At 45.6% G+C, this 13880-nt stretch overlaps 1 protein-coding gene across 1 annotated transcript in view; it reads left to right on the plus strand.

Annotated features, from left to right (window-relative positions):
• The window catches only part of LOC126335971 (uncharacterized), a 119121-nt gene that overhangs the window by 16663 nt on the left and 88578 nt on the right, over positions 1-13880 (plus strand). Inside the window, exon 2 of the mRNA XM_049999449.1 lies at positions 6043-6286. Coding sequence (XP_049855406.1) covers positions 6043-6286 — 244 coding nt within the window. The remainder of the gene's footprint in view (positions 1-6042; positions 6287-13880) is intronic.

A 13880-nucleotide genomic window follows, 5' to 3' on the forward strand; every position in this document is an offset into this window, starting at 1 on the left:
TGAGCGTGATGTCCGTGTGCAGAGTGGGGAAAGTGCATGATCTATCTGAGTCTGAATGAGGGCACATTGTGATGGCCCAGAGGTTCGGCATGAGCATTTCGGAAACTTCACGAGTTGTTGGGTGTTGGAGGATTACTTTGGTGAGTGTCTTCCGCAAGTGAAACAACATCCAGACGTCGTGGGTTTGGGTAGCCATACCTCATTACATATGTCGGACATTGTGCGTTGGGCAGACTGGTGAAACAGAACAGGCGGTGAACTGCGGTGGAACCAACATCCGACTTTAATGCTGGTCAAAGTACAAGTGGGTCCAAGCACACAGTGCGCCGAACACTCCTAATGATGGGCCATCGCAGCCAATGATCCGTGCATGTGCCAATGTCAACACCATGACACTGGCAACTATGACTGGATGCAGACACAGAGCGTTGCACGGTATGATGAATCCTATACCTTCTTCATGATGCCGATGGGAGGTCACGAACTTATCGTCTCCTAGGGAAACAGCCGCTTGACACCTGTGCTGCAGGATGGACACAAACTGGCGTGCCTCCATTATGCTCTGGGGAACATCCACGTGACCATCCAGTGGATCTCGTGCAAGGCACTATGATGGGCAAGGAGTGTTGCAGACTACATACATCTTTTCATTAAGATCACGTTTCCTGGCGACAGTGGCATTTTTCAGGATAATGCATAATGTCGCAAGACAAGGTGTGTGATGGAGTGGTGCAGGGAACTCAGTAGTGAGTTCCATTTGATGCGCTAACCCCCCAATTCGCAAGATCTGAACTCAATCGAACATATCTGGATGTGATTGAAAATGACGTCAGAGCTCATCACTCCCTTTTCCCTCCCCAGAACTTGGAATTTACATCTACATCTACATCCATACTCCGCAAGCCATCTGACGGTGTGTGGCGGAGGGTACTTTGAGTACCTCTATCAGTTCTCCCTTCTATTCCAGTCTCGTATTATTCGTGGAAAGAAAGATTGTCGGTATGCCTCTGTGTGGGCTCTAATCTCTCTGATTTTATCCTCATGGTCTCTTCGCGAGATATACGTAGGAGGGAGCAATATACTGCTTGATTCCTCGTTGAAGGTATGTTCTCGAAACTTCAACAAAATCCCGTTCCGAGCTACTGAGCGTCTCTCCTGCAGTCTTCCATTGGAGTTTATCTATCATCTCCGTAACACTTTCGCGATTACTAAATGATCCTGTAACGAAGCGCGCTGCTCTCCGTTGGATCTTCTCTATCTCTTCTATCAACCCTATCTGGTACGGATCCCACACTGGTGAGCAATATTCAAGCAGAGGGCGAACAAGTGTACTGTAACCTACTTCCTTTCTTTTCGGATTGCATTTTCTTAGGATTCTTCCAATGAATCTCAGTCTGGCATCTGCTTTACCGACGGTCAACCTTATATGATCATTACATTTTAAATCACTCCTAATGCCTACTCCCAGATAATTTATGAAATTAACTGCTTCAAGTTGCAGACTTGCTACATTGTAGGTAAATGATAAAGGGTCTTTCTTTCTATGTATTCGCAGCACATTACATTTGTCTACGTTGAGATTCAATTGCCATTCCCTGCAACATGTGTCAATTCGTTGCAGATCCACCTGCATTTCAGTACAATGGAATTCAGTACAGTGGAATTCTTTTAGATAAGCTAAATCATTATGGTTTGAGTGGGGCAGTGCACAAATGGTTTAATTCATACTTAACTGGTAGAATAGAGAAAGTTGAAATAAGTGGTTCGTGTAATGTTAAAACAACAGCTGATTCCTCAAACTGGGGTGCTATCAAGCACGGGGTTCCACAGGGTTCGGTCTTAGGTCCTTTACTGTTCTTGATATACATTAATGACTTACCATTCCACATTGATGAAGATGCAAAGTTAGTTCTTTTTGCTGATGATACAAGTATAGTAATAACATCCAAAAACCAAGAACTAAGTGATGTAATTGTAAATGATGTTTTTCACAAAATTATTAAGTGGTTCTCAGCAAACGGACTCTCTTTAAATTTTGATAAAACACAGTATATACAGTTCCGTACAGTAAATGGCACAACTCCAGTAATAAATATAGAATTTGAACAGAAGTCTGTAGCTAAGGTAGAATTTTCAAAATTTTTAGGTGTGTCCATTGATGAGAGGTTAAACTGGAAGCAACACATTGATGGTCTGCTGAAACATCTGAGTTCAGCTACGTATGCTATTAGGGTTATTGCAAATTTTGGTGATAAGAATCTCAGTAAATTAGCTTACTATGCCTACTTTCATTCACTGCTTTCGTATGGCATCATATTCTGGAGTAATTCATCGTTGAGTAGAAAAGTATTCATTGCACAAAAACGTGTAATCAGAATAATTGCTGGAGCCCACCCACAGTCATCCTGCAGACATCTATTTAAGGATCTAGGGATCCTCACAGTAACCTCACAGTATATATATTCCCTTATGAAATTTGTTGATAATAATCCAACCCAATTCAAAAGTAATAGCAGTGTGCATACCTATAACACCAGGAGAAAGGATGATCTTCACTATGCAGGGTTAAATCTGACTTTGGCACAGAAAGGGGTAAATTATGCTGCCACAAAAGTCTTTGGGCACCTACCAAACAGCATCAAAAGCCTGACAGATAGCCAACTAACATTTAAAAATAAATTAAAAGAATTTCTAGATGACAACTCCTTCTACTCATTGGCTGAATTTTTAGATATAAACTAAGTAAAAAAAATAAAAAAAACTTAATCATTAGTGTCATGCAATATTTTGTGTAATGTAATTTCTTGTACAGACATCTTTTATTAACCTGACACGTTCCACATCATTACGAAGTGTCGTATTCATGATCTATGGAACAAGTATTAATCTAATCTAATCTCTGTTACAACCTCTCGATATACCACAGCATCATTCGCAAAAAGCATCAGTGAACTTGCGATGTTACCCACAAGGTCATTTATGTATATTGTGAATAGCAACGGTCCTACGACAATCCCCTGCGGCACAAGTGAAATCACTCTTACTTCGGAAGACTTCTCTCCATCGAGAATGACATGCTGTGTTTTGTTATCTAGGAACTCTTCAATCCAATCACGCAATTGGTCTGATAGTCCATATGCTCTTACTTTCTTCATTAAACAACTGTGGGGAACTGTGTCGAACGCCTTGCGAAAGTCAAGAAACACGGCATCTACCTGGGAACCCGTGTCTATGGCTCTCTGGGTCTCGTGGACGAATAGCGCGACCTGAGTTTCACACGATCTTCTTTTTCGAAACCCATGCTGGACGTGGTGTCAGCTCCCTCCAGCGACTAGCCGAGGCCTCATTGCTTCCATGCCACGACGCGTCGCCGCTTTTATCCGTGCCAGAAGTGGACTTTCCGGCTACTAGGTAGGTGGTCATAATGATCTGGCTGATCAGTATATATCCCCTCCACGCCGTGAGCCGTTCTGTGCGGTGTGTGCGACAGAATGCGCTTGTCGGCAGCAGAGAGGACGCGATGGCATCGGTGCCACGATTGCGGTGGCGTAGCTGTAGTTACTCCTCCTGCCCTGCCTGTCAAGACGTTGTGTTTGCAGAGTATCTTCTGAATTAGACCCAGTGCTGGTTCCCAAGACTTGCTGTGATTATAGGTGCAGTCCCTGTTGATAAGCTGGTCTCTGGAGTGTATTTCGAAGTTTGTGCTAAAATCATGGTACACTCGCATTCCATGAGTCCCGTACAAACAATGCTCAGTGATGGTCGACTTGTCGGGATACATTGCTTGAGTGTGGGGTGACCACCATCAATTCTTTTATAGTTTCAAAAATCCTGCATCCGAGGCAAGACTATCAAAGAGATGACGTTCTACTGCAATGAAAAACATTCCAATCCTTCGCTTAATGTTGTGCAGCACAATTCACTACACACCAAAACTGCTCGGTACGAGCATCTGTGTGCGATTTCACCTTAGCTAAGTATGGTTCAGGCTGACTTAAAAGTGGTCCCCTGACATTGTGCATTAAGACAAGAAAAGGCATCAAAGAATGTGGTGGTGTACTTTCCCTATTTGAGCGGTATAAGTCAAGTACAAAACAGGATTTTCATTTATATTTTCAAATTTTCACAAATTTAACAGATCTTTTATTGATAATAATGAAAACAAATGACACATACAGCATCAGTTAAATACACTATTGGCCGTCAAAATTGCTACACTAAGAAGAAATGCAGTGATAAACGGGTATTCACTCGACAAATATATTATACTAGAACTTATATGTGATTGCACTTTCACGCAATTTGGGTGCATAGATCCTGAGAAATCAGTACCCAGAACAACCACCTCTGGCCGTATTAACGGCCTTGATACGCTTGGGCATTGAGTCAAACAGAGCTCGGATGGCGTGTGCAGGTACAGCTGCCCATGCAGCTTCAACACGATACCAGTGTGTTCATCAAGAGTAGTGACTGGCGTATTGTGACGAGCCAGTTCCTCTGCCACCATTGACCAGACGTATTCAGTTGGCGAGAGATCTGGAGAATGTGCTTGCCAGGGCAGCAGTCGAACATTTTCTGTATCCAGAAAGGCCCGTACAGGACCTGCAAGATGCGGTCGTGCATTATCCTGCTGAAATGAAGGGTTTTGCAGGGATCGAATGAAGGGTAGAGCCACGGGTCGTAACACATCTGAAATGTAACGTCCACTGTTCAAAGTGACGTCAATGCGAACAAGAGGTGACCGAGATGTGTAACCAATGGCACCCCATACCATCACGCCAGGTGATACGCCAGTGTGGCGATGACGAATACACGCTTCCAATGTGCGTTCACCGCGATGTCGCTAAACACGGATGCGACTATCACGATGCTGTAAACAGAACCTGGATTCATCCGAAAAAATGACGTTTTGCCATTCGTGCACCCAGGTTCATCGTTGAGTGCACCATCACAGACGCTCCTGTCTGTGATGCAGCGTCAAGGGTAACCGCAGTAATGGTCTCCAAGCTGATAGTCCATGCTGCTGCAAACGTCGTCGAACTGTTCGTGCAGATGGTTGATGTCTTGCAAACGTCCCCATCTGTTGACTCAGGGATCTAGACGTGGCTGCACGATCCCTTACAGCCATGCGGATGTCTGTCATCTCGACTGATAGTGATACGAGGCCGTTGGGATCAAGCACTGCGTTCCGTATTACCTTCCTGAACCCACTGATTCCATATTCTGCTAACAGTCATTGGATATCGACCAACGCGAGCAGCAATGTCGCGATAAGATAACCCGCAATCACGATAGGCTACAGTCCGACCTTTATCGAAGTTGGAAACGTGATGGTACGCATTTCTCCTCCTTACACGAGTCATGTCCGCAGCTGTAGGTCTAGCGGTAGCGTTCTCGCTTCCCGAGCACGGGGTCCTGGGTTCGATTCCCGGCGCGGTCAGGGATTTTTCCTGCCTCGAGATGGCTGAGTGTTGTTTTGTCGTCTTCATCATCATCATCATCATTCATTCCCATTACGGTCGGAGGAAGGCAATGGCAAACCACCTTCATTAGGACTTTGCCTAGCAAGGCGGCGCGGGTTTCATCATCATCACACGAGGCATCACAACAACGTTTCACCAGGCAACGCCGGTGAACTGCTGTTTGTGAATGAGAAATCGGTTGTAAACTTTCCCCATGTCAGCACGTTGTAGGTGTCGCCACCGGCTCCAAGCTTGTGTGAATGCTCTGAAAAGCTAATCATTTGCATATCATAGCATCTTTTTGCTGTCGGTTAAATTTCACGTCTGTAGCACGTCATCTTCATGGTGTAGCAGTTTTAATGTCCAGTAGTGTAGTTATTGTTGCGCTGTTGAACTTCTTGCAGTCTTGCAGAGTATGAGTCCAGCATCTCAGCACTACAGTGCATTGCTCGGTAGCACCATGACGAGATGCTCTTCCACACACGGACACAGACTTGCCTTCAGTTCTGTGCAGTATGTGGGAGGAGGGCAGGGGTAGCGAGTTTAGAAAGCCTGCATACTTGGGCGGCTTGTCTTTCAGTGCTGACAGGAACCTGTGGACAGGCACTCGGGCACCAGCTGACGTCACAGACCGCGCGGCCACCAGGGTGTTGATGTCGTCGCTGGAGCTGAACGCACGCATCCTGCGCGTGGCCGGGCTCTGGCCGGACTTGAGCAGCCGCCTCTCCACCGCCTACTCGGCGCTCGCCGCTGCCTTCCAGGTGAGACCACGCCTGCTCCCAACATTCAGCACCGTGGTAAGCCCATCCTACCTGTGCAAGCTGGTCAGTAGCTACTACAGACATGTCACAGATCAAACCGCCACTGAAGTTATCTCTTTGTTTTTATTTTAACCCTCCATCTTTCCCGCGCCCCATAAGGGCTCGAGGCGGACTGTCAGTGATACAAGAATTCCATTCTCAAGCCAAGTTATTTTAAATGACACTGTTGACCGTTAAAACTGAAATACCATCAAGGCTACACGCAGCTAACGTCAAACTGGTATTATCTGTACTACATGCTTGGCCGTGCAAGTGATTAACATTTCACAACAACTGGACTAAGCAGGAAGGACTAACGCCATCTACATTCAAGTGCGTAAGAGAAGTTATACACCGTGTTTCGCGTGCGGAAATCGAATTTTGATGTTGGCTGTTTGTGATACGATCATGTTATGACTTGTCTAAAAAGGAGAAACTTTCTCCAGCGCTTGTCGGAATTCCACATGTGCAGGACCCTGGTCCACCAAGGCTGCAGTTTTTCTTTTGATGACACTGCTGCTCGGTTTGGTCGGGATCCCACGACAGTCATATGAATATGGAATCTATGGCTCTAGGAGGGCCATACACATCGCTTCACAGGATCGCAATGGCCCCATACAATTATTGCCCGGGAGGACAGGCATATCATTTACTTGACCATGTAGGATCAGCAACCACATTACTTACCTTGAATCAGGAAATGGATTTGCTAGCGATGCGACAAGTAACCGCACAGATACTTACCTATTTATTTATTGATTTTACACTGATTCTGCCGTCTTATGATTCTAACATGGATCGATACATTCTATGCAGGCTGTATTTTCTTTCAATATGACATTGAATATACGAGGTTTGTTCAAAAAATTCCTGAACTCTATCCACAATATTTGTCTACTCTTACCTTCTGCTTATTGTGCATGGTGTCCTTCGAAATATTCTCTTCCACAGTTGATGCGCATCTCCCAACGCTGTTTCCACTTCTGGAAGCAGTCCTGGTACGCCTCTTGCTCGATCGAGCGAATCGCCGTCTGCGAATTTTCTTTTATATCCTCTATCGTTGCAAATCTTTGTCCTTTCAACGGGGCTTTCAATTTCGGAGATGAAAAATACTTCGCAGAGACCAAGTCTCGAGAGCAGTAAAAGCTGTGTCCCTTCTCGACGTAATCTTCTTGCACCTGCACCTGTTTGCTACGATTCCATGGTCACTTCTTTAGGAGTGTACCTCAGTTACGAGTCTGCTTTGACCACTGGACAATAGCGGCACAGCCGTGGACGTGCGACCATGGAGAGTGTCCTTCATTGTTCTAAACAGCCAAAGGACACTAGAAGCCGTGTTAGGAGAGTAGGGAGCAAAAGAAATCACTTTAAAGTTATTGTCACGAAGAAACGGCAGAGTTGTATTCACCTGGTGCGCTGGTGCATTGTCTATCTGAAAGAGCAAACTAGCGGCCTTTTCTGGACGTTTTTCATGCAATGATGCAAGGGTCCTGTTCGTCAGAACATCTTGGTGTGGTGCATCTGTCACTTCAGTAACCTTTGTAAAGCAATGAGTAAGGATTACGCCACCGCTGTTTTTCCCAAACATGGACACTACCATTTTTTCAGCACTGGCGCTTACCTGAATTGTTTTTGGTGGCAGGGAGTGTGTGCGCTCCCACTGAGCTGATTGGAGCTTCGTTCCAAAATTGAAAAACGGTATCCAAGTCTCATACATAGTCACAATCGATGAAAAGAAAATAACAATCATGCCATAATCACACATCAATATTTCCTGGCAACAGGCAGACTTGTGGTCGCCTGTTCACATTCATAGAACAGACCTCGATACCATTCTTTGTGCAGCATTGTGTGCAGATACCCCACGGAAATGCCAGCTTTGGAGGGAATGTGTTCCAAACTCGTTCGTGATTCTCCAAAACATCTTTCTCCACTAGCTCAGTCATGTTGTGAGAGAAGCTAACGCGAGGCTGAGACTGTCTCGGTTTGTTGTCACACAAAATTCTGACTTCTTTGAACTGCCGCGCCTACAGACGCACGTTAGACACATTCATAAGACTGTCACCACCACTTGTCTCACAAAACTGATGATTAATTCCAGCCGGTGTCACATCACGAAAATGAAGAAAACGAATGATTACACGTTGTTCTTGTAATGAGAACGTCGTCAATTTAAGTATCAGAAACTAGTGATGGGGAGCTCGTGAATCAGACGTTCAAATGAACGCTTCACTCAAGTGAAGTGTGAACTAACCACTCAATTTCAATGAACTGGTAGGTTTACGAGTGGTTGGGGAGGTGAGGGGCGAGGGAAAAGCAGCGTCAGTTGCTCCCTGCAGTGCTGACATCATTACCCGTGACTATTTGTGCAGTTAAACTTCGCGTCCACGGGTAGCCTACCGTTGGCAGCGCTTGCAGACAAATGAATATTAAAGATACAAACGAAGAGGCTGGCTGTGTGAGCACGCACAGCCAACATCAATACAAAAGGTTTGTTAATTACACTGAAAGAGGAATCTTACCTGAAATCGTACCAATGACTACAGGCGACAGTTTACGTTTTGAATCTAGAGGGTTATTATTCTGAACAAAAATAAAATCTACAGGAAAACTCCTGAATAATTATTTAACGTAGGTATATAGAATTCGTGACAGTGATAAACATACTCATTCTATTCTGGATTAAATTTTAAAAGGAACATAAAATTGGACTGCATTTCGTTGGTAGCATGAATACAACAAATAATGTTTCATTTGACAGATAAAGACTTTTTGGGCGCTTCATGCGAAAATATCGAGCACGATTAAATGTAATACCTTCTTTATATGTGTCAGGCTTCTCTGTTTATCTTTCCTTTGTCCCTTTCGACCATGCTCTATTTAACTCAGACTCTGTCAGAGCGTAAAACGTTGCGTGCACGTTACTGCATAGTTCGGCCATCTGTTGGTAAAATTATGAAGTATTACGAAGCGTTATTGTACGAGCGAGGAGAAGCGAGCGTAGCCGCGGCTTAGCGGCGAACTGGGCAACTTCGCCAGGCTTCCGTACTTCGTGAATGAACTACTTCATTTGAACGCTTCACGGCAAAGAGTGAAATGAATGAAGTAGTTCACGGGAATGAACGAGTTCGACTCATCTCTATCAGAAACAGTTTTCACTCTCGCCGCGGCTTGAGTTCTGTGTGCTGCACAGTGCTGCCATCTCTGTCGTGCATTCGTAACGAATACAGGTTTATTATAAAACAAACTGCATGTTTCTATCTGTTTTAAGACCTCAGAAAAACTCGGAAGCACCTTGAATGCACCTCGTATGTGGACAGTCTGATGACGTCTGGAGTACCATGGATTGTCAGGGTAGAGACCACTGTGGCTTCCCTCGATGGAGCGGCGAAAAGATGTTCGCCAAGAGTAGTGCGCCTAGCTACAGCAGTGGACACAGTAGCAGCGCCACGTCATCTTTATAGACGAGTCCGAGCTCTGCATATACCACAACAATCCTTGCATGGAGACTCTGAGGAGAGCGAACATTGGTAGATAGCATTCGTTGTCATCATAAGGTCCAGCAGCTGCCCTGATGGTATGGCGTGTCCTGGGTACACTACACTATGACATCCGGTTCGCCTAGTCAGTAATTTGGACAGCAGGCGTCACATTTCTGACTTGTTATGAGCAGTGTGTTTTCTCTACCTCAAAAGTCTTCGTTGCGTAACATTTCAACGGGATAACGGAAGTCTATATGTTTCCTATGCTGTCCTGTCCTGCCTATATACACATGGGGCACAACTGTTACCCTGTCCATCCCACCTCCACATCTCTCACCGACTGAAAACCTTTGTTGAAGGCTCTAAATGGTTCAAATGGCTCTGAGCACTATGCGACTTAACTTCTGAGGTCATCAGTCGCCTTGAACTTTTTTTTAATAAAAAATTCTTTATTTCATAATAATTATACAAAATGACCCACCACCTTAATGATTAGTGAGTCCTAGTGGGTCCTATGTTTCTAGTTTTATATTAGCAGCTTCTACATTCTACTTGACTACAGACAGTACTATATTTATTACTAGGCAGACTACTTCTAATTTTACTAGTGTTTTCATAATTTCTAGTTTCTACGAAAGGTTAGTATTAACTGCGTGCAGCGTTACAGTTGTGCCAGTGTTAATAATATAAACCTACTTGGGTGCCTGGCTCATAGAGCTAATCCCTATGAGCATGCCCCTGGCACAGAGCAGGCAAGAAGTTATTTATCGCTGCAGGTTTTTAACTTACTATCCTATTCTAATTGACTAAGTCTACTTCCTATTCTACGTCATAATCGGTGCGTTGTCTCAGTTCAGGATCACTCCCGTCCCCCTGGTCCTGCACGTGGCGGATTCCAACTGTAAAGTCGACCTATCCACGAACAGGCGGTGCGGGATTGGAGCAGTGGTCACAATCGGTGATTTCTATTTGTCTAGTCATGAAGGTCTCTCACAAAAGTTTTTAATACATTTTGTGATACCTCGTTGGCTAGCGTGTTCAGTCTCTGAAAGGTCTCCTCTTGTCTTAGAAGGTCATAAGTGTTTGTACTTGGTAGTTGTCGTCTCAGTGTTTCGGCTACATCATCGAAAAGGGGGCACTCGTAAACCACATGGTCAGGAGTACCTTCCGGTGCGCCACAGTCGCACGCAGGCGTCGCCCTTTTCCCAAACCGACATAGATAAGTCGGATAGGGGGCCGTGACCAGTGAGAAAGTGGAACAATCCCCGAGTTGGGTCGAAGTATTTCATTTTCAATCTTTCCTTAACATCTGGTAGGAGCTGAAAGGTTCTTCTAGCAGTTTCATCTGACTCCCATATCTCCTGCCATACATCTTCACCCCTTCCCCGTATTCCCCTTTTTCCCTGACTGGTGCCCCCATAATTTCCTCTACTTTGGTGATATTATCTTTTTTGGCCCAGTACCATGCAGCCTGTTCCCTTATCTTTATATCCAGGGGACAGAGCCCCATTATAATTAACAGGGCTCCTCCCGGAGATGTTCTATATGCTCCCACGGACCTTAGTATCATGTTCCTTTGTACTCTTCTCACCGTCACGGCGGGCACCACCCTCGTAAGCCTGTGAGCCCAGACTCCCGAGCCGTAACCCACTATTGGTGTCAGTATACTATTATGATAGAGCTTAATTAGACGAGGCGGAAGGTGGAATCTCTTATGTCCTATGGAAATCAGGTTATTTAGTAGTTGTAGTGCTTTCTGGGTTACGGTTTCAATGTGCCTTGCAAAGTTCCACCTTTCATCGATGATGATTCCCAAGTAGCGCGTTTCTCGTCTCCGAAGAACCGAAGTACCGTCAATTCTCACGGTCGGGTTTCTCATTAACTGTCCTTTGAGTAATAAGTAAGTCGACTTGGTTGGTGAGATAGTCATCTTGGTGTTGCGGCACCATAGTTGTAGTTAGTCTATTGCTATCTCTATTTTCGTTTCTATGTCCTCGCGACTTCGGCCGCCGACCAGCAGGAGTGTGCTCCCTGCCGCCGTTGGATAAGCAGCTGCAGCAGCAAGTCGTATACTCCTAGCTCACTCATTTGTTACATAGTTTAATTCTTAATTTCTTTGCGTGTTTTTGGTACTTGCACTGTTTCATTCATAAATTTCTGGCGTATTATAGTATTTGAGAGTTGTAGCATCGCGTTTTAGTACCTGAATAGTGTGAAATCGCGTAGTCTCCTTCCGCCGCCGAGCAGTGTGTCAGCAGTGCGTAAGTAGCAGCATTACTGCATTTACTAGGCAATCTTGTATTTTAATAACCATTTAAATTTTGTGTCCATTTGTTTGCGCTCTCTGTAGATTAGTTCAGACGTTCTTTGCACAACAGTTTTTAGCAAGGATAGGGACTGCAACTGCTGTGTTCGGATGCAGGCTGAGTTGGCATCCCTTCACTCCCAGCTTCAGGCAGTGTTGGCTTCGGTCAAACAGCTTGAGGCTGTTGCCAATGGGCATCACAGTGGGGGTCTGGATGGGGGTTTGTCGGGGACGGCCAGCTCGTCCCACGCATCCCTCGATCGGACTACGACTGTGGTTGCCCAGGTTACTGCCCGCATTGAGACTGATCCCTCACCTGTGGTAGAGTGGGAGGTCGTCTCGAGGTGTGGCAGGGGGCGAAAGATATACCGGAGGGCTGAACGGAAGGCCTCTCCAGTTTGTCTGACGAACCGGTTTCAGACTCTGTCTCAGGCTGATACTGATCTTCGGCCTGACATGGCTGCTTGTCCTGTTCCAGAGGTGGCCCCTCAGTCTGCAAGATCCGGGCGGTCGCAGAGGGTGGACTTACTGGTAGTTGGGAGCTCCAAAGTCAGGCGCGTAATGGGGCCCCTTAGGGATACGGCAGCAAGGGAGGGGAAGAAAACCAATGTGCACTCCGTGTGCATACCGGGGGGAGTCATTCCAGATGTGTGCTACGAAGAGTACAGGGTGCACCCATCTGCAGGTGGTCGCTCATGTGGGCACCAATGATGTGTGTCGCTATGAATCAGAGGAAATCCTCTCTGGCTTCCGGCGGCTATCTGATTTGGTGAAGTCTGCCAGTCTCGCTAGCGGGATGAAAGCAGAAATCACCATTTGCAGCATCGTCGACAGGACTGACTCCGAACCTTTGGTACAGAGCCAAGTGGAGGGTCTGAATCAGAGGCTGAGACGGTTTTGCAACCATGTGGGCTGCAGATTCCTCGACTTGCGCCATAGGGTGGTGGGGTTTCGGGTTCCACTGGATAGGTCAGGAGTCCACTACACGCAACAAGCGGTTACACGGGTAGCAGGGGTTGTGTGGCGTGGACTGGGCGGTTTTTTAGGTTAGATGGCCTCGGACAAGTACAGAAAGGGCAACAGCCTCAACGGGTGCGGGGCAAAGTCAGGACATGCGGGGACCAAGCAGCAATCGGTATTGTAATTGTAAACTGTCGAAGCTGCATTGGTAAAGTACCGGAACTTCAAGCGCTGATAGAAAGCACCGAAGCTGAAATCGTTATAGGCACAGAAAGCTGGCTGAAGCCAGAGATAAATTCTGCCGAAATTTTAACAAAGGTACAGACGGTGTTTAGAAAGGATAGATTGCATGCAACTGGTGGTGGAGTGTTCGACGCTGTTAGTAGTAGTTTATCCTGTAGTGAAGTAGAAGGGGATAGTTCCTGTGAATTATTATGGGTGGAGGTTACACTCAACAACCGAGCTAGGTTAATAATTGGCTCCTTTTACCGACCTCCCGACTCAGCAGCATTAGTGGCAGAACAACTGAGAGAAAATTTGCAATACATTTCACATAAATTTTCTCAGCATGTTATAGTCTTAGGTGGAGATTTCAATTTACCAGATATAGACTGGGACACTCAGATGTTTAGGATGGGTGGTAGGGACAGAGCATCGAGTGACATTATGCTGAGTGCACTATTCGAAAACTACCTCGAGAAATTAAACAGAGAACCGACTCGTGGAGATAACATCTTGGACCTACTGATAACAAACAGACCCGAACTTTTCGACTCTGTATGTGCAGAACAGGGAATCAGTGATCATAAGACCGTTGCAGCATCCCTGAATTTGGAAATTAATAGGAATATAAAAAAAGAGAGGAAGGTTT

The sequence above is a fragment of the Schistocerca gregaria genome, chromosome 2 (assembly GCF_023897955.1).
Source record: "Schistocerca gregaria isolate iqSchGreg1 chromosome 2, iqSchGreg1.2, whole genome shotgun sequence".
In the NCBI taxonomy this organism is placed as follows: domain Eukaryota; kingdom Metazoa; phylum Arthropoda; class Insecta; order Orthoptera; family Acrididae; genus Schistocerca; species Schistocerca gregaria.